At 34.9% G+C, this 21,511-nt stretch overlaps 2 protein-coding genes and 1 long non-coding RNA gene across 3 annotated transcripts; all 3 read right to left on the bottom strand.

The window, feature by feature from the left end:
• Nucleotides 1-6,839: 6,839 nt before the first annotated feature.
• Nucleotides 6,840-8,461, bottom strand: AnxB10 (Annexin B10). Its single transcript, XM_017616593.1, has 3 exons — nucleotides 8,026-8,461; nucleotides 7,239-7,947; nucleotides 6,840-7,111 (listed from the first exon to the last, which is right to left on the bottom strand). Exons 1-3 carry the CDS (start codon nucleotides 8,035-8,037, stop codon nucleotides 6,909-6,911), a joined length of 924 nt encoding a protein of 307 aa, XP_017472082.1. The 5' UTR covers nucleotides 8,038-8,461; the 3' UTR covers nucleotides 6,840-6,908.
• Nucleotides 8,462-11,481: 3,020 nt separating this feature from the next.
• LOC108363292 (uncharacterized) lies at nucleotides 11,482-13,242 on the bottom strand. Its single transcript, XR_001847597.1, has 2 exons — nucleotides 12,347-13,242; nucleotides 11,482-11,556 (listed from the first exon to the last, which is right to left on the bottom strand). It is a non-coding gene; the product is annotated as an uncharacterized LOC108363292 (long non-coding RNA).
• A 5,488-nt stretch (nucleotides 13,243-18,730) lies between these two features.
• Nucleotides 18,731-21,280, bottom strand: LOC108363282 (cytoplasmic dynein 1 intermediate chain). Its single transcript, XM_017616592.1, has 4 exons — nucleotides 20,545-21,280; nucleotides 19,686-20,450; nucleotides 19,334-19,494; nucleotides 18,731-19,254 (listed from the first exon to the last, which is right to left on the bottom strand). Exons 2-4 carry the CDS (start codon nucleotides 20,419-20,421, stop codon nucleotides 18,901-18,903), a joined length of 1,251 nt encoding a protein of 416 aa, XP_017472081.1. The 5' UTR covers nucleotides 20,422-20,450; nucleotides 20,545-21,280; the 3' UTR covers nucleotides 18,731-18,900.
• Between the last annotated feature and the right edge of the window lie 231 nt (nucleotides 21,281-21,511).

Below are 21,511 nucleotides of genomic sequence, written 5' to 3'. Positions count from 1 at the left end.
GATTTTATCACAACGGAAGCAGTAAGGAAACATATCGCAAAAAAGTTATCCGAACTAATAATGAGTCGTGTGGAATTCTGTGACTTCAAACTCTGAATATTGCACAGAAACCATGGAAAAGTCGGGTTACAATTTTGGCAGACGCAGGCTGCTATGAAAGTCATACGAAGAATTTGAATTCGAATCCAAAGGCCCAACAAAAAAACCCGTCATAAAGAAGCGTAGAATAGATGACCCAAATCAAGCGGCAAGCAAGAAGATTTATTTAAAGAGGCAGCAGTAACGTCTAAGACATCCTAAGTGGTCAGCTCATACCGGTTGGGCGTCAAAGCTCCACGAAAAGGCAAAGTTTTTAATTATGAAAGCGATTGCATGGAAATCTTCACCTAAAGCCTGAGAAAATGAATTTACGAAAATTCGCAAAAAAATCAATGGCATGAATCCAAAATCAAACGAAATACAAATATTACTTCCAGATGAATCGCATACATATTCCCTTTTAATAGCCAAAGAATTTCTTAAGTCCTCAATGCAGATTAATCAGATATAAATCCACTTACTCCTGGCAACAGTATAAAAAAAGTTAGGTAGTAAGTCAGATTTCATCCATCTTAACACCATTTTAAAGTTAAAGAAACAAGCTCCATATATTTTAGTGTGTATTTTAATTTTTACCCTTAATTTTACTTTTTCCTAAACAGTTTTATTTTTTAAGTTGATTCTCAGTTTTTACACGAAATTTTCAAGTTTAAAATATCATCATCGCTTTCCTTCTTTGATGCTCTATAAAATCGCTATGTTTAAAAATGGGACGTTTACTGTAATAAATATACATACGACAAACATAATTTTTTTGTATGAGCTAGTAAATTTGTTTTATATTTTTTGAAAATTCTGTTATGCATACAGTGTTAGTTACCTGCATGGTTCTATAATAAAAGGTTTGCTAACTACCCACCAAACAATTTTTGTTGCCGACAATAAGAAAAATGTCGCCCTCGGCAACAAATTTATTGCCGGTAATATCGCCAACGTATCGATTTCTTATTACCAGTCGCTCTAAAATGGCCGCCGCAGGCAACTCACCTGATCGAATCATTTTCTTATTGCCTAAATGAGTCGTTTTCTTGTAATTTGGTTATTTATGTTTAGGCAATATTTGGAAGAACTTTATTGTATTTAATATTTCATTTATTTTTGGTTACAAAATTTTAAAAACGAAATGAATTGTTTGCCCTGCTACATATGGCCCTTCATATTTTTTAAATCCTACCTTTAGCATACATTAGATATTTTTGGAGAATATTGTTGACGCGAAATTCATCAGTTTGGGATTTATTCATAACATATTCATAAAATGACATGAAAGAAATGGTTTTGCCGATTTCTCACCATGGGAGTCCCCAATTTGTTGCCATTGACGATTGTTGCCTGTTTCTCATGTTTTGCTTTGTGGGTAGTTACATTAGAGTTTTGACACTCCCTTAAAGAAGGTTGCACACACACACAAACCCATGCACAGTGTCTACCCAGCCATCAGAGAAACGTAAATATAGCCGAAGGTGTAGTCTAGTACGATTTTCCGTATCCGGAAACGAATAGAAAACGACTACAAATTTCATTAATTTCCGTATCCAAGAACGTTCACAAAACAATGGTGGTTTTCGTATCCGGAAACGAATAGAAAACGACTACAGTTATCATTCATTTTCGTATCCGGAAAACGTTCGAATAAGATGATGTTACTTGAAAGCGTGCCGCTATTTGTTAGCTTCCAGAAGGTGCCGGGTTCGAATTCCGTCAGGCGCTTCCTTTATTTCCTTCCTTTTATTTTATTTCTTTTGAACTATGAAAAGGTATCTGTGAAGTGCAGAAGGAAAGCGTATTGAACGAAAAATTCAATCAGAGAAATTTCAGAAAAAACAACCGAAAACGTATCCGTTTGGCAAACAATTTTCGGTAGTTTTCTGTACATACGTTTTTGCCGCACACTTCATCCACTTATTTTCCTTTTATTAAATTTTAGTCTACAGGAATATTGCCACATGTTATTGTTAACAATGCATTGCATCAAAAAAAATTGGTTATCTTAATTTAATTTTTGACTATGAAATAAATAAAATAGTAATAATTGTTTTGGTGTTTGGATCGAATGACGTATCCGCTGAAGGCTTGCTCTGGCCGCTGATCTCTTTAACGTCCCTCGCACCCCAACACATGCTCCTTTACCATGAGAAGTTGGAAAGAAATGCTAATCCGCTTTTCTACCAAAATCGTTCTTAGGTTAGGTGGCAGCCCGATGGGTCAGGGACTCACTGATACAATTAGGAGATTGTCCGTTGTGATACCACGATCTGAACGGCATCCAATACTTAATAGATAAAACGTCTCGAGATTTGTTCGTCGAAAATCCAGCAAGAATTATTCACACTCAAAATATCAGAGAGTAAGACAAAATCTCTTCGAATTCCCTCTCAAGTAGCGAAACTTGCAAATTTCTGAACGAACGCAAATTTGCAAGTTTCTCTGCCAGTTGGTGTCATGCTTGCATTTCAAATATGAGGTCTAATCCCGTATTCCTCGGACTAAAATTAGTAAAACTGTCAAAAAATAAAAATTCGCTCAGAGCGAGAGAGTAAAACTGAAAAGTACGGGATAGCTTTCTAGTAAAAAATGGTAACCTCTGTCCACTTCAACCTAACCTTCAAATTTTGGTTGTAAAGTTTTTCTCTTTTTGTATGTAAATCAGCTCACACAAGTAAATAACCAAAAATACTCCCAAATTCATTAGAATCCACTTAACCAAAAAATCTTCGGACTAAAACTGGTAACTTCCGACAGAGAGAGGACCTTATTTATGCTCTTTTTTGTCCTCTCAATCATGATAAAAACATAGCAAGGTAAAACCATTGAGAGGCAGTCTGAGGTTTGCCAGCAATATAATTTAAAAATTCAAAACTCAAACTCACACACATATTAGTTGTGTTTGCTTACAATTTATCCAGTAACTTGTCAGCAACTCTCCAGCGACTTTATTTTTAAGAATTCGCTCTCATAGAAAAAATTTACAAAAAAGTACGCGAACGTTATTCCAGTAATAGTTTGCAAGTTTCATGAACAGCTGATAAATTGGTTGTTTATTCGCAGCATATCCCTAATAAAATAATATATTTTATAGTTAAATATGTTTATTTTGTGAATTTCCACAATAAAAACCCACAAACAGCTTATTTATTAGTTTAAATTTCATCCAGCAACATGCGATTAGCTGTTTTTCGTACTGGCAAATTCTTACAAGTAAAAATTTATCCAGTAAAATCCGTAAAATCCAGTAAAAACTTGCAACTTCAACTGTAATTTTTCTCTCTCTCAATTTCCCCTACTTTGCAAGTTTTTGTGTGCGAAAACGCCAAAACATGAAAATTCGTAAAAACTTTTACTGGATTTTACTGGAAATGAGTAAACAAACGCAAGTATTCTCATTTTCAATCTCAAACAACAACTATTGTGAACAATTTTTTTCAATTTTATATGATTTAAAAATGCTTGCAAACGACAGAAAAAAATCATGGCCGACGAATTGAGAGAATGAATTTACCTTGTAATGTTTTTATCATGCTCTCAATATAGTCAGAGAACCGAGTACGGGATCGATTTTTTGTAAAATCTGACTATTTCTGACGCGTACGATATTGCACTATGATACATTTTTATAAAAAATTAAAAATTCTTTCAGATGGACAAAAACAGGATCTACATGTATATTTCTTTTTATTTTGACTTTCATTACCATACGCTTACATTTGTTTGTCCCATTAATTGTGAATGCATTACGGTAAAGAATACCTTTTTTCAGCCGAGTATTTTTCAAATCGTTGGAATTAATTAAATTGATTAAGTAAACAAGTATTTACTTCCTGTTTTCATTAGAAAATCGCTCATGCTTATACATTTTTAAATATAACGATCTTTTTTATTCAAATTATCGTTGACAAAAATACAACCATGTGCCACAATCACGTGTTTTTCGCGATTGCGAATTCTTGCTGGTTAAAAATTTTCCAGCAAGAATTTGAAAATTTCTCTCCAGAGAACGATCACTCAAATTTTGAGTAATGGATAATTTTTTGGTCTGCACGAACGCAATTTGAACTAAAATCATGATAATTCGGACGAATTCGTACAAATTTTTTGCTCGATGAACAGAATTTATGTAATTACGAATTCGGCTAATATCATTGTACAGGCATTATCCGCGACTTTTTTTTTACCTCGTGCCCTTAATCTTTGTATATCGACTCCGACGACTCTTCGCTGCTCGAAGCTTTGTTGTTAGCCAGATTCAGTTTCCCTACGGCGCTGCCCGTGCAGAACCCCCACCCGAGACAGAGACAGCTTTAACTTAAAGGCCCACCATGGCAGCAAGGCCACCGTTACTTTTTTGGAAATTCTAAAATTAGATAAATATTTGGATATTATGAAAACGGACATATGTACGTTATTGGATTACAACATGAAAAACTAACATATCGACTGCTTAGTGGAAGATCGACCTATCTCAGCACAATTTCAATACATATTCAGGTGAGATAGGGCGTTTTTGAAACGAATTCTGAAATAGGGCGTTCTTCAACCAAATTCTGAAATAGGACGTTTTTGAAAAGTTTTTTTGAGATAGGGCCTTTTGGAACTGGCTGTCGAGGTAGGTCGATCTTCCACTCAGCAGTCGATATGCAATGTGTAATCAACCAAATATGCAGCGGAAATCTAGAAGTGCGTAAAATATGCAAAGCCTTCAGAGAAACAACATATTTATATGTACATACACTTGTGGTCAGCTGATTAAGTCAAGTGAGATTTTGACTAGTTTTGGCTATTTTTCTTTCGTTTATTTATTGCTTATATTTCTTTTATAAAATTTTAGCACTTTACCTAACAAGCGCCACATAAATCCACGCTTGAAACTGCGTACAAAAATTATCAAAATTCAACAAACTTTAACACTTGCACCCGAAAATTGTAAACTTTTTATTTAGAATTTTTAGAAAATTTTTATAGCTCATGAAATTTTAGTAGGTTAAAGCGCAGATTTCAAGATGCTAGAAATTGTGTTGATTTTTAATATTTTTTATTTTTTTTGCTGATGGTGCTAGGCATTTTCTCCCATACAAACGAAATTGTCGAGCATACTTTACATGGAAGAAAATGCACAACACCGTCGGCAAAAAAAAATGATTAAAAATCAACGCGATTTTCTAGCGTCTTGAAATTTACACTTTAACCTACTAATGAGCTACAAAACTGCATACCCAAGATTAAAAAAAAATCTGAATAAAAAGTTTAAAATTTTCTGGCGTAAATGTTAAAGTTTGTCGAATTTCCATAATGATGATGTTTGAAATGTGGATTTATGTGGGGCTAGTTAGGTAGAGTGCTAGACTTTTATAAAAAAAATATAAACATTAAATAAACAAAAGAAAAACAGCCAAAACTAGTCAAAATGTCACTTGACTTAATCAGCTAACCACAAGGTACATTATTGCTTACGATTTTATAAAAAAAACCCTTCGGCTTTCGCATTGCATATTTTTGGAACCATATGTTATTGAGTGATCTTTAGAGATAGAAGTTTAGCGTAGCAATTTCTGGAATCCTACGCGCCTGCCATATATTTTTTGGAATTTTCGGCGATCAAAATTAGCGATCGCGAATGTTGGAATCCGGCTACAGGTTTTCTGTTTTGTCTATATACCAGATTAGGCCGAGATTCGTTCCAAAATACCACATATTCCTACACTTTGAAAAGCACCAACAAAACAAAAAAACTTGAGTTTCCAATATTTAAGCTCTTCTGCTAGTCAAGTAATTCCTCCAACAAGGGATAAGGGAATAACTTTAAACACCAAAAAAAGTACATCTTATGTCTGAAGCATTAACTAGGCCCCCCGATTGACGCACGATACTCATTTTTTTTAATTCGCCAAATTTTCAAAAATGGTCATCAAACATTTCAACTTCTTAATCAGAATTTCTAGAAAAGTTTCGGATATGCAGTATTGTAGCCCAAACAATTTTAGTATAATATGATGGAAATTTCAAGCACCTAAGAATCCGCGGTCGTTTATGATTTTTATTTTTTTTTGACAACGGTGGTGCTTATTTTCTCCCATATAAAAAACTTTCAAACATACTTTGTCTGGAAGAAAACACGTAACACCGTCAGCTACTTGAAATTTGCTCAATACCGCATACCCGCATTTTTTCTGATTAAGAAGTTTGAAATTTTGATGACCATTTTATGAAATTTGGCGAATTTTTATAAATCTTGTACAAGATTTGAAACCTTGAGCTACATGTTTTTCGTTGTAGTATAAACTACTATGTTTTTGTAAAAAAGGAATTAAAAATATAAAGAAAAAATAAAGGGCAAAAACTTGTAAAGGAGTAGTGTCCCCAATTATGTGACCACCACTGCATGTACATACATTTAACAGCACTGTTAAAGGATAAACCAGCAATGTTAACACCATAGCCGGAAATTACACTTTTGTAATCAAAGAGTTGTAACCATCAGCGATTAAAGACCATTTCCTTTGACTTGTTAAATCTCTTTGATTATTTGATTTGATTTGCGCTATAAGCTTCGCGAAATGTCTTTAAACCATGATTGCAGTAGATTTTTTAGTCCTGATTTGAGGGCTTTAAGATACAAGATTTTTTAGATCAATATCGGGTACAATTGAATCGCGTCTCTTAAAAAGGGGACGCATCAGTAGAATAATAAAAAAAATCACGATTTCAGACCTGTTGAAAATTTGCGAACTTTTTTTGATATTAACGACAGGCGTAAACCTTGACCATATTTTTTTTTTTTAATTTCTAAAAAACATATTTATGATTTTAAAAGTTTATGCGGCAAATGTACTTACCACAACAGCACTGTACAGGGTACGATTATAAATGCGCTCAAACTCGTCTTTAATGTTACACAAATCAATTTCAGAACGACTGACAATTATGCGAATTAGGGTAGTGTCATTTGTTCCGAGCCCATCCATCGCTTGATAAAGGCGGTTGGCGAAGAAGGCAGCCGGTGACTGTACGCATTCAACTACATACGTATGTACATATTTAAATGTGCATTCAACAACGTTCAGTAAGCAAAAAATACAATTGACGAAAATAAAACATTTGACTCAGAGATGACTAATGTAAACAAAGAGCTTATTTCTACTCACTAATAGCAATCATTGCATCGTGTAATGCCCCACTCATCTCATGCTTTATCGCTTGTTCTATAGTTTGACCTGAGAGCTGCTTATATTCGTCGAAGATCAGCCGCAATTGAGCGAAGCTGCTGTGCGACATAATGCGATTGAACACGCCTTCGTCTGTACCAAGTTTTGCTTCACCAGCTGCATAAAGCGCCTCTGCATCTTCGCGCGCTTGATTCGCATCTACAGTACCCACTGGATCGCGCACCCCAGTCACAATCAATGTCAACAAACGCCGAAAGAAGCCAGACGTTTCACTGCACATTTGCTCTGCCAAGGGGCGATCATATTTTGCCTCATAAGCCGCAACAATTTCATGCATTTCTTCATTTGTTTTCGTACAAAGTATTTCAACAAGTGTCGTCTCATCTGTACCCATGCCGGCCATTGCCTTGTGCAGCTGCTTACATAAATACTCAACTGGCGGCGTCATTAAAGCTACAATCACCTCCTCAAATTTGCCACCCAGTTCACTCTTCAAGTCACCGATTAAATCACGTCCGAATTCCGTCTCGAATTGTGCCTTAATCTGCTGTCTTTGGGCATTCGAACGAGCTGTAAGTATGTTGATGATTGCGTCCTCATCCGTTCCAAACCCTTTCATGGCGCCACGAAGCGCTTGTGCATCCGCCGAGGCGTCGAATGGGGCGGCGGGCACTACAGTGGGAGTTGGCTAATGGCGATGAAAATGAAGGTGAAAAGAAAATGAAATATAAAAAAAATCCATATGCATCGTCACTCGTTTACCCACTTTGTAATCCATTGTACTAATTATGTAGAATAAGCTCGAATATTTATAATACTTTAATTATCATATACTCAATAATTTGAGGTATGTACTTAGGTGAAAAATTAATTATTCTATTATATCACTTATATTTTCTCGTCGCTTGTTTACTGCTCAAAAGTCATAAACCGACTAAGATTCAGCCACTTTCACTTTACTGCTCGCAAGTTGAATGGAATCTCTCGCATATGCTTGTATACAAATGTAAGTACATATATGTATATACATAAGCATATGCTTATGCATGTTTTTTTGTGTGTGCTTGTGAATTGTTGTTAAAAATGCAATTATTACACATCTAACTCTCTGAAATTATAGGGCAATCTTCCCACTTGTCTACTTGTCTCTTATGGTGTTTAAGAATTTGGCTCTGTATAGAATAAAAGTAAATTCACGCTAATTATACATAAGTAGCTTAGCTCGAATTTGACAAAGAAGACGAGCAATAAAGCGAATAACACATTTGAAAATTGTTAACTTGTTAGGGAAAACCAGTACAAAAGTACATACTCAGGTCCGTGAAGCACTTTAAAGCACGGAACCAAAATACGGTATAATAAAAGCCCTACTTTAACCGTTAAAATTGGATTTCTATTTTTCCGATGCAATTTAACCGTTATTTTAAAATTTCAATTTTTTCGATCAAGAATAATCGTTATTTTATAATTTTATTATTATTTTTTATTTTTATTTCTTCGACCTGCTTATAACCGTTATTTTAGGAGAAAATGTTTTTATATCATAAATTATAATTATATCATACGCTCGTAAAAACGCAGTCTCCTACGTTAAAAATGATAGAAAAGTATATAAAACAACGATTAAGTTTTATCGAAAAAAAAAATATTTTCCATGATCTAAAAATCTTTGATTTTAACAGGTATTTGCAGTTAAAGTTAATTACTTTCTTCAGAAATATTGATATCCTTCCTTCACTTAGAAATTGAACTTCCGAATGAGCTTTGTATAACACAAAACTTCGAGAATGTCCACTGAATGTTCCTGAAGATTTGTTTGCACATCCTGGCGAGTGGCAGAGATAAAGCTCGATGCCCTACATTTCCTACTCATCTCAGTATTTTTGACTAGGATATCCTCAACCGCTACGCTCTGTGTGCAATTTCTGCGTGCAACATTACGTGCAATCAAATAATTTTATTTGAATTTATTTTTAAAACAGGTGGCAACCCTCCTCAAACACGTCTGAAAACTCTGCATGCACGGACCAAAGATGTCTATACACTCTTGCGTTTGACACTTTAACTTGTGTATAATTTAATTAAAGTCGACTTTTCAAGCAGGTGGCAACCCTATTAAAAATATTTTCAAACTACAACCTCATTGAGCTTTTTTCATATGGTATCCATTTTATGATGAATTTGACTTTTTAAACAGGTGGGAACCATCCTGCTTGTAGTTAAGAAAAAGCATTTTTAAATCCATTTCGATTGGTACCTAAACCCTTTAAAACACCTTAATAATGTTCTAAATGTTCAAATTAAAGATTTTTTGACAGTCTTTCGTTTGATAACCACATTTTAACTTTTTATATAGCTTGCAAGTAATTAATTTAAATTTTACTATCCCAACAGACGGCAACTATTTTCTAAATTCAAATTAAACCTTTTTAAAACTCGTCCGTCTGATACACGATTGCACTGGCTTGGACATGTTGTACGCATGGATGACGAATCTCCGATAAAAATATGCTTCGAATCGGCACCGATGGATGGGCAACCAAAGAAAGGACGCCCATGAACAAAATGGAAGAACCAAGTGCAGAAGGACTTGTCTGCGCTCCTGATGAACAACTGGTGGTTAAATAAAAGGCTTTATTTCTGAACTGCATTTAGGAGCGTTGCAATCATAAAAATCAAATTTAACTGAATTCATCAGGCCCATGAAATATGTAGGTATCACAATATCAGACGGAAGAGATTTGTTTCTTATACCCGAGCGCACTTGTGCACAAGGGTATATTAACCTTGTTCACATAACGGTTGTTTGTAACAGCCAAAACGAATCGAGATAGATATAGACAAATGTATACTAAAATGCTCAGAATGAATAGAGAAGTCGATTAAGCCATGTCTGTCTGTCCGTCCATCCGCGTACACGATAACTCGAGCAAAAATTTAGATATCTCAACGAAATTTGGTATGTAGGTTTCCATTCATCCAAGGTAGGTTGGTATTGAAAATGGGCGAAATCGGACTGTAACCACGCCTACTTCCCATATAACGGTAATTTTCAGAAATACGAAAACTGCGATATTTTAGTAACCACTGAAGATTATTCACTCAAACTGATATTTTGCAATAAATTTTAGACGAAAAATAAGAATATTACAAATTTTTGAAAATGGGCGTAGCCAAGCCATGCGTATATCTTGGTAACCGCTGCACCAATTTCTTCAAAATTTTTAAAATCGGACAATAACCACGCCCACATCTCATATAACGGTAATTTAGAGAAATACAAAATTTTCGATAAATCAGTAAATATTAAAGCAAATTTATTCAAATTGATGCTTGCAACAACTCTTTATCAAGAAATGCATTTATGATAAAATTTTGGAAAATGGGCGTGGCACCGCCCACTTATGATCACATATATGTATCTTGGTAACCGTTCTACCAATTAGTACCAAACTCGGTATTGTTATTATGCTTGCCACATAAAAGCAAAACGTTGAAAATTATTGAAATCGGACTAAAATTACGGCCGCTTTTCATATAACGGTAAATTTGCGCCGGATATTTAATTTTCGGCTCCGCCCGAACTTAGACTTTCTTACATGTTTTTTAATTATATTTAGGAGGGTAGACAGTTTCTAACAATATCTAACAAAAATTTGTAAGTGGTGGGCTTTAGCCGGGTCATTTGATTTTCGGTTCTTGTGGACAGATTGTTGAAGTTTATAAAAACCTTTTCTGATAGGTGAGGTGATTAGTTTCACATTTCTTTGAAGAAATTCCATTTAACGTTTGCCGAATTATTTGGTAATACATCATTTGTAGAACGAATCACGATAGAACCGGAAACGCTCGCTTCCACCCTATAATGGCTGTTTAGGTTCTGGGACCTTATGTAGTTTGACTTAAAAATATTATTCAAAGATTTTATTACACCAATAACTATACTAATAAAAGCAATAAAGCACCTCAGCTATAGTAGACTGCGTATTGGCTAGTTTATAACAAAAGGTAAAAGGGATAACAAAATTTGAATGCCAGTTAAAATACATTTATTTGCAACAAAAAGACATGCTTACAGTTATACTTTTTTTTTAAATAATAAATACTTTATCTGCATAACAATTGCATATTAGGCACGTGCGTTGCATCTACATATGTACGTATATTGCATCAGAATCGATGGACTATTTTCATTTTTTTATTACATATTTCGAAAATTTTGTGGAAATTTCAACACCGATTAAGCTCCGCCCAGCAGTGCAGTTAAGGCATTTTTGTAGTCGCCAGACGTCTCCGACTGCAAATATTTGTTTTAAAAATAAAAGTAAAAAAAATCATCAATTTTAGTAAAGTTAAATACAACAACAATATGTAAATATGTATGTGTCTGTGTATGAATATGTATGAATAAAACAAATACAACAACAATATGTAAATATGTATGTGTCTGTGTATGAATATGTATGAATAAAACAAACCAGCCGGCAAAATGAAGTGCGCTTTTAAATAAAGGCTTTCAGGGAGGGCTTTTTAATTTTATTTTTGGAAACTGTATTAGCAGAACTTCGAGTAGTCCTTCTAGGGAAAGGTAAATCAGAAGGTCTTAAAACTCTAGCCATCCCACACAAAACAGGAGTAAAGAATCGAATACGGAAGGCTTATCGTTTAAAAAGATAAAAAACAATAACTTCTTGCGGGACTTACTTTATTTCTTATTTTGCGGACTGGGAAGTTTTTTTAAAATAATGAATTTTCCAAAATGTATGTGTGTACATATGTATGTGGTTGAGAACTAATTCACTTGCTTATTTGGCAATTCTAATTTTACATTCGTCGAGATTAAAATTTTAAAATTTTTTTTAGTTAAGAAGAACTGCGTAGTTAATTATGTTTTTGTTTATTTTTTTTTTTGTATTGATAAGTTTAATTTAATTTAATTTTTAACACATATAAATGTAATTATATGCAAGTGAATTTGTTTAGACCACCCATGGTATTATAATTTTGGATTTTGCGCCAGGTATGCATGCTAATTTAGTTACATTACATTTAGAAAAAGACAATTAGTTTAGCCAGTAAATACTTACATCCTACATAACGGTGCAATCACCAAACAACACAACAATAAAATAGATGGAAAACGAAAGGAAAAACAAATTTATGTATTTTAGAGGGTTAACTAAAGTCTACCGGACTTACACCATTTGTATCTGCTTCCATGAAATGTATGCATCCACATCCATAAAAAGGTATTTTGAGAACAAAAAATTTAAGCCTTTTAAAGTCAGTTGTAAAAATTAACTAACTGCCAGTTCTGAGGTAAACCAGCGAACGCAGTCTCTAACGTTAGGGAAATATTTTGATTTTACATTAGAATTCTAATATACATACATATATAGTTCTCGAATTGAAAATCAGGTTAGAGAACTATGTTAGAATTCGATTAGAGAATGATTAGAAAAACATTGGACCTCTTTCTCGATATTGAGAACTAGATCCCATTTTTGTAGAGAATGCTATAATTCTGGACAGTTTCTCTAATCGTCTTCTAACCTGCTACCTTAGAGAAACTTATTAGAATTCGAGTCGTTTTCTAATCGTTCTCTAACCTAAACGTTTATTGTGGAAATAGCTTATATTGAAGTGTGTCACTAGGTGTGTCTAGTTTAGTACAGTACACTAGTGTACACAGATTGCTTGAAAACCCTAGAGCTAGCATTTGGGTGTCAATGAGAAGGTGTCGATAATTTTTCAAACGGAAGTTTACGTCCTTACCCTGCATGCGGAGATACGTACATAAGTCTAAGGTAATTGTCATACTCAGCCATAGCCAGGCGTCACTAAAGGCTTTTTCTTCTTTCGAAATCATGCCGTGACTACGTCTCGAGTGCATTTTCTTAGCAGCGTTGAAGATATGAAAAAAATTTCTGAGCGGAAATACAGATCCATCTATAGGTCGTCATCCAACAGGTGTATGGACGGTCGTCACTCCTTTGGGGGTGTCTTCCATCCGCATGCACTACCAGAAGTGCGGCTATACTCTCCACGCGGAGGCGACTGGAAATAGGCTATAGCTAAGGTCATGTCTCTGGGAGGAGAGGCTGATATTAGAGGACAGTCGGGGTGATGGGTCTAACATTGGTCTCACACCATTGCTCGGTTCGCCTTCTGAGCTGCCTCTTTTTCCCATAAATTACCCCAACTCCAAGGTGGAACAGCGTATGCCAAAGAATGCATGGCCAGGGGGGTGCCGGTCGTCCTCCAGTTTCAACTAGACTTGTCGTGGGATCGGGATTACCGCGGTTTACTTTTCCCATTTCCCGGTTACTCGTGGGAACCACATTCAAAAGCAAATAAAATAAAAAATTAGCCAGATGGTGCACCAATACCATCACTTCCAGACCAAGCCTGCACGGCTGAGGCAATCCCGGCAAGGTCAGTGGCCAGTGGGCCGCCTACCGCTACCGCCGGCGAAGCCATTGGGCACGCGAATGGTAGCTCAGAGGTGCCGTCGTAACACTGTAGGGATGCAAAAATAACACAAAAAATGTCGAGACACGTAAATTGAATTTTGGGCCCTAGATTACGGATATGTATACCGCTTTCCTAGATCAGATAATTTTCCCAAGATATAGCAGGGCTATATAACGAATCTTGATACAACAAAAAACTCAATCTAACAAAATTTTTGGTGAGCCTTCTAAAANGAATCGAACTTAGGTATTCTGCGTTACGATCGAAACGAAAGAAGAAGAGGAAGACAGAAAACATCTTTCGAAATTAGCTGTTTGCCTAGGAATGTGTGAAATCGAAACAAAACAAAGAAATATTTGCCTCCAAACTATAGCAGCATATGAAGTTAAAGTTTGTAAATATTTTAAAATAACTAAATATACCTAGCATCACTGTAATTTAAAAATAAAATCTAGGTGGATACATAATTATAAGAATGAAATTCATAGCCGCGGCGTTATTGCTTGAAGAGAAGAACGAGTCCCAGATTGCTGATGCGGAAGTTGAAAGGCGGAGATTTAGGGACATGTTTGATCTTTTTCAGATGAGTGAAGAGTCATAAGGAATTCATCTTGAACTGTATTACTCATCGCTTAAAGTCAGTGAAATTATAAACGTATTTTGAGCAGTCCACAAAATTTGCATTTACTACAGAGTGGAAGATTTGAACGCAAATGAATCCCATTTTGAAAGCCGTCAGGAGGAGAGGAAGAACAAAGCTTATCTTTCCATAGCAAATCGAATTGGAGACGACATACGCACCTCTTTTTAAAAAGTTAGTAAAAACGAGTGCAATAATAAAAGCATCTTTTTTATGTAACTTCACATTTTATGGGCTGGTTTCTCCAACTCAACTTAGTTTAGCCGCTTTTTGGAATTAAGTCAAAAGTTAGCCTACGTTTTACACAGCTTATTCATGACCAGGGAACGGATTTTTAGGACCTAAAAACCTATAAAAAAGGCAAAATAAAGTAACGAAATAGGCTGGAAAAGGCAAAATAAAGTAGCGAAAAAGGCAGGAAACGGCAAAAAAAGGCATTGCAAAAAAAGCAAAATAAGGCACTAAAAATAGACAGAAAAAACGAAGAACAATCAAAAAATATATTTATTTTAGAAATGCTTATATTACAAGTAAAAAGAGAAAAACTATGAACTAGTTTCATTATATGAAGAATTTGTACTTTGAATCTTTGACTATTTTATCCTTTCGAGTTTCTAACTCATAAAACTTTAATCTGTATAGTTGTAGTAACATTGAAGCATAAGATGCATTTTGAAGTTTTCTGGCAACATTTTCATTCGAGTTCCGCGAAGGAAAGCCTTGAATGTACGAAATGTGCGCTCGACGTAAGTTGATACAAGTGGAGCCCAATTTAAATATGGAACGTTTGAAACGTTCATATTATCAGAAATAAGGGCGTTTTCCTCGCCCTTTACAATTTTATCCACACCCCTTATTGTCTTCAAGTCTACGTTAGCTGAGAAAACGGCTTTGAATGCTATAATCACTTTTTTAAAGGTAGAAAAGGCAAAAAAGGCAAATATCTTAAAAAAGGCAAAAAAAGGCAACTTCAAATGTGTATATATGGAATCAGGGAAAGCTAAATCGTGGACATTCTTAATCGAATATACTCTATCTCTTTAGCAGAAAAAAAGGCAATTTCCATAAAATCCGTTCCCTGTTCATGACAAAGTCAAGAAAATTGGCTTAACTACGTAAAGTTGAGTTGGAGAAACCAGCCCTATGTATGTATGTATCTATGTTCATACAACTATTAATTTTATATAAAAAGAATAAATTGTATTCAGTGCATTTCACAGTCTTATTTATAGATAATGTAAACAAAAACGCCTGGACTTCCACTTTGAAAACGTCGCGCAATATCCCTTTTGGTTGCCATTATTTGAGCCAATTTTTCGTACTGGCCGTATTACAGCTCGCGAAAACACAGAAATCGAGAAAATTCATTTATGATGACTTTTACAATCATGCACAGTATATCTTACTTAAATTTTTTATAAAATTTTATTATTTAAACCCACGAAAATAACAATCGAAACGTTCTCCGTCAACAAATTTGCAACTTAGAAAAACGGAACTACGATCGAAATATAGAATAGGTATAATCGTAAATTTCGAAGATTGATCTAAAGGAAACGGAACGTAGAATACCAAAGTTGCCAAACGGAGAAAATTACGATTCGAGTCGAAATGTAGAATAGGGCTGATTATGAAACATTGTTAGGCAAACTGGAATTTACTAAATGTTAAGTTTTATGTATTTTCACAGCCCCAAAAGCTAGGTATACAAATATTTAGTTAGTTTCACCTAACCAAACCACCACGTACAAAAGTACTAAGAGTCTTTGATTTCACTAAATACTGGATACAAAAGTACTCAGTACTTAATAAGCACTACTTATGAGTTGATGAAATACTTGCTACTTAGTATTAAAATAAAGAAGTTCGAAGATGTTCGGTAATATTTCGAGTCATTGGACTACTTCAGAATTTTCCGCACTGCTTCGAAATTTCGACATTATCGACATATTCGACAGTATTTTCTAACTGTTTCGGGATTTTCGGAACTAGTTCAAGATTTTCGAGATTCCCGGGGCTATTTCGGGATTTTCTGAAATAAAATTCGCTGAGCTGAGATGAGGTGAGTTGTGGTAATGCGGTGAGTCGAGACGAGTAAGTAAGTATTTAGTCATCCACGAAGTACAAGAGTTCCTTAGTGAAAGTGTTATGTATATCTAAAATGCCTGAGCACTTTAGATCAAAATAGTTTCGGTCTGCTACTTTAGTATATAGCAGCTCCTAAATACCTACCTACGTTTTTTTACTTGATTATTTAGACATCTCCAAATACTAAGTATTTAGTTATTTATACTATTTAACTATAAAAGTACTTAAGTATTGGAAATGCAATGAAGTAAAATTAACTTTAGGGAATAGGAAGTATGTAATTTTTTGTTTGTTTGACATTGGGGCGTATTCTTGCTTTCGTACCCATCGAAAATCATGAAATTTCCCTATCATTTTCTATATCAAAATTTCAGATTTTCGATTCTCTTCCCTCATTTGAATTAAATTCCCTTACATTTAGAACAAAAAATAAAATATAAGTTATATCCGAAACATAAAAAAACACAAGAAATCAAACACATGTCTAACCCGGACAGATAAACTAATAACTTTTTATAACAGTTGAAGCGAGTGATTTATTTTTTATAACTAAAAATAGATAAATTTTGGCGGCTTTTTGATAAGTTTAACCAAATCGGAGTGTAAATACGGGGTTTCAAATATCTTGACTTCCGCGCCACCTATGGGACTAGGTCTTTCGTGTTGCATTGTCATCGGGTTCTGAGCCAACTGTGAATTTTCGAGTCTCTAGGTCATCGGGAAGTGAGTCAAAAATTGATTGCAAGATTTGCCCCTAACAAACATACTTACATACATCCGTACTAGGAATGTTAATCCCGGCACCCCGGCCTTTTTAAGGTCCCGAAAATCCCGGGATTCTTGGCAATTAATCCCGGCATTTTCGGGCTTTGTAGTTTGCACTGATGGCAATAATAGGAACGCCTTTTCTTGACCAGTATTGGCTATATTTATTTTTTTATTTAATAATTAATATTATTTTATAAATGTATAGCTCATTATAGCGCGCGATAGTAAATTTTAAACACAAATATCAATATATTTGCGAAACCATGGGCCAAATATAGTAAAATTTTAGTTTTCACTCTGACGTCAGTAATTCAAAAATGATTTTAAAAAAATCAGAGAAATGTGCTTAGAGAAGACGTATCGGTATCAAATTAAAGAGGAGCTCCTATAGAATTTAAACGGTTTAAAGTTTTTGGTGCCAAAGCACTGATAAGTTTTGAAAATATCCTTTTAAAATTTTATCCTTGAAATTTCGCAATATTTGTTTTTGAAAAAATTATATGTTAAGGACTTATATAAAATCGATAACATCCTCGAATTTCGTCCTTCTAACTTTATGAGCTTAAAAAATTACCTATTCGTCTTTGTGAATCCAAAAAATTTTAACTTTTTTAAATTCTAAAGAAATTTTCTGTTGCATTTGGTACTCATATTTTTATTTTACATTCCATTGAATTTTTCAAATAATTTTTGGAATTAATCATATCTTTGAAATTACAAATTGTGATAACGACGTCCCGAAAATCCCGGGATCGGAAAAAAGCTGAAAAATTAACATACCTAATACATACAGAGCGAGTTAAATAAAAGCTTGTAAAAAAAAGGTTTTTTCCGGCAAAAAAAAATTGCTGAATACACCATAAAAAGCCCAATTAGAGGTATATCGCAAGAAGTTAAATTGTTTATTAAAAACCACTAATGAGCCAAGGCCTGTCACTCCAGCATCAGCTGTTGCAAAAGAAACATGCTTCAGACCTAAATGATAATAATAATTCGCGTTTTTTAATTTTATAATTTATATATGTATTTTTTATTTAATAGTATTATTCTTCAATAAATCTTTATATATGTATACATTAAGGTATTTATATCAGTTTTTTCGTTTTTTATTTTATGCTCCCTTATACCAGTTGCACATATACAAACCAATTCGTTTACTGTAATTTTGTACGCTTTTAGCATGAAGTTCGATACGAAAAAAATACTTTAAATAAGAAAAAAAAATCGTGCAAAAGATATAAAAGAATGGTACAAAGACTTAATTAAATTTTAGAATACTAACAGAAGGTGTTACCACCAAAGCACAGTTTGATTGAGACATTAGCAAATTCAGATCAATTAATCCTAAGTGTAAAGGTGTTCAAGCACTCCTTGCTTCAAAAAAAAAGTGTGAGCATCTTACAACGAGAAGTAAAATAAGCATTTGATGTTTTAGATTACTATATAAAAAAATCTTTTAACTTATTTTGGTAAAAAATACAAATTATATTTGTTCATTAAATGAATTTCTAACGATTTCGCCTCTGAAATTGCTGCTAATGTTCTCAAACGCATCGAAGTGCTTATTACTGTCTCTTTATATGCATTAAGTTGCCATAGTAGTAAAATACCAATTAAGTCTTTTTAAATTAAACTATCATAACTCCGTTCGTATATGAATAAGCATTTGATTTAAACGTCATCACTTTGATTCATTTTTAGCTCATTGAGTGTCGCATTAAAGCGCGACCATTCATCGCGTGATGGCTGCGCCAGAAGCTCTGCAACATCGTAAATATACAATTTGCCCGTATCGTCACCAATGGTCACGTGTAAACCTGACGGCGTCCACGATACACGATTAAGCGCTGGCGCACCTTCAACTAAAACTGATGCTGTGGGTACTTCGGTATCCTGATTAAGATTCCACAAATCAAGGCGACCGCTACCATCGACAGCAGCAAAAAGTGCTGGATGAATGGGCGACCATGCAACATCCATGACGTAATCGGAGTTGTCTTCAAAAGAATATAGTGGTTTAGTGTCCTGAAATGAAGAAAAACGCATTGTAGTTCGTTGGTCGAATTCGAAAAATTAATGGCATATGTATATATGTTTTACCTACCTTTAGAGACCATAACTTAATTGTCCAGTCGATAGAGGAAGTTAAGAACAGATGTCCAAAGTCAGGTGACGATTGGTTGTAGTGTGTGGAGATTCCTGTTACTGGACCCAAGTGTTTTTCGAAGACATCATTTACGCCCGTGCGTGAACCATGGCGACAAGCTGGAAAGGTGGAAGTAAAGAATGTGCCATACATTATGTACAGATTAAAATGCAATATAATTTGGAACGAAATAAAATTATGTAAATAGGGGAAAAAAATAAATTTGCTGACATAAAAACAACTTCTAATAGAAATAGTCTAGCATTTGGTGTGAAATATTAAAGAGGTACTTGTCTAATTAACAACCTACCTGAGTACACGTAACCATCCTCACTGCCCACCACCAAATTGTTGATCTCATTCGCCGGGAAAGCCATACCAGTAACTGCAATCGATTTCGATGGACGTTGCTGTTGCAACTCTAATGTATCTTGAGGATGTGACAACATATCCAAGCTCCACGAGCACAACTTGCCATCCGAAGAAATGGAAATAACATTGTGCGCATTCTGTGTGCCAACAACCTGCAAACAATAGACCGGATGTGTGTGCGCAGCGGCGCTCAGTGGTGTGCGCTGCATTGGTGTACGCTTCTGTACGCGATTATCCCATAACACGATTTGTCCCGAATATGTACCACCCAATATTAGATTAGGATTGAATTTGGCAAAGCACGTAGACATCACAGCGCTTTGACAATGGAAAATATCTTCGGGTGTTTGTTTTTTAAATTTGGTATTCCAAACCATAACAACACCATCCGGTTCATTAGGACTCTCCTCGTTGTTGTGATATGAAGCGGCCACCAGTTCGGGGAAATGTGTAGACCAATCCATGCACGTGATGCAACGATTTTTCGACCAACGTTCATCGTAAAAAATACGATTCAACGAGAGGCGAGCATGTGATCGCTCATCGTTGGTGTCTTCATTGTCGCCAGCGCCAATATAGTCTGTATAAATATCAACATTCTCGGAGAGTGCGCGTTCAACAACACGACCTGCGCGCAACACAAACCGTTGGAAGTCCTCGGAAAGTATGATCATCTGTTTTTGCTCCTCCGAAAGTTCCTTAACTAAAGCGGATGGCGGGAGTAGTAAATAATAAAGATATTATTTCATATGCCTATGTAAAGAATTTGTATATTTTCTGCAATTAATTTAACTCACTTTCTTTCTTCTCTTCCTGTTCCTTTTTCTGTTCTAGTGGTGTTATGGCGGGTGCCACATCCTTCACCGTTGGTAAACCGTGCGTCAAGTAGCCAGGGGGTAACTTCGAGGTGAAACCATGATCCAAGTGTGGTAGAGAGCTTTCTTCGTCATCTCCTTGGGCATCAAATGCAAGCACTGTTTAAGGTATAAAACTAACACAGCTAGAGGAACATGACAATCGACAGAACAGGAACAATTCTACGTTTTTGCTTCTTAATTGGCTTTGTTTCGTTTTTATTTTGCATTAGTTTCATTTAGACGCGGCAGTTTATAAAAAAAATATAGTATATTGCATTTTTGGAGAAAATTTTACAATTGGCTTTTCTGCACATTATGAATTAAAGTAATGATTAATAATGTTATTATTTTTTGATTGCAATGCGTGCGGAAAATGCTGTGTGAGGGCAATGAACGATTTTTTAGTGCGGTTGGTGAGTCTATGGGTGATAAACATACATACATACATATTTACATTAATATTTTCATTATATAGCTTTTTGCAAAGCTACTGAATTTTTAATAATTTAACAGTACGAGAATAACATTCTTTTTGATACAATATACCGCTTTGATTCAAAATTCTGCTTTCCAATTCGTGACGGATGCAGCTTTACCTCGCAGCATGTGTGTAATACAAAAATATTTGGCACTCACATTTTTGCAAAGTGTTTCGCCGAGCCATTCATCTAATGTGTGGTGTGCATCTTCAACTTATCATCAAAACATTATTACAATAATGTTTCCAATTGAAATAACTAAATAAAATTGTATTGAATGGAGGAAGCGCCTGTGAATGGTAGAGATGTTGTTTCGTGATTCAAGTACGCTGGAAGGTGTGTCAGTGTTTGCCAAGGATCCACTGATTAAGAAACTCGGGCNTTTACCTCGCAGCATGTGTGTAATACAAAAATATTTGGCACTCACA

Source organism: Rhagoletis zephyria, unplaced genomic scaffold, assembly GCF_001687245.7.
Source record: "Rhagoletis zephyria isolate East Lansing unplaced genomic scaffold, Rhagoletis_zephyria_1.1 Rzeph_scaffold_01233, whole genome shotgun sequence".
NCBI classification, from domain to species: Eukaryota; Metazoa; Arthropoda; class Insecta; order Diptera; family Tephritidae; genus Rhagoletis; species Rhagoletis zephyria.
This window is presented reverse-complemented; position numbering and strand designations above follow the sequence as displayed.

Bases quoted from the DNA above. Each gene is read 5' to 3' on its own strand.
- AnxB10 (XM_017616593.1), bottom strand. The intron at 7,112-7,238 runs GTGAGTAGAAAT...ATACGTATGTAG, and splicing joins CGATGCAATGATTGCTATTA to TTGAATGCGTACAGTCACCG.
- LOC108363282 (XM_017616592.1), bottom strand. From the start codon at position 20,421: ATGATCATACTTTCCGAGGACTTCCAACGGTTTGTGTTGCGCGCAGGT. The intron at 19,495-19,685 runs GTAGGTTGTTAA...CCACCTTTCCAG, and splicing joins GGATGGTTACGTGTACTCAG to CTTGTCGCCATGGTTCACGC. The intron at 19,255-19,333 runs GTAGGTAAAACA...TCTTCATTTCAG, and splicing joins TTAAGTTATGGTCTCTAAAG to GACACTAAACCACTATATTC.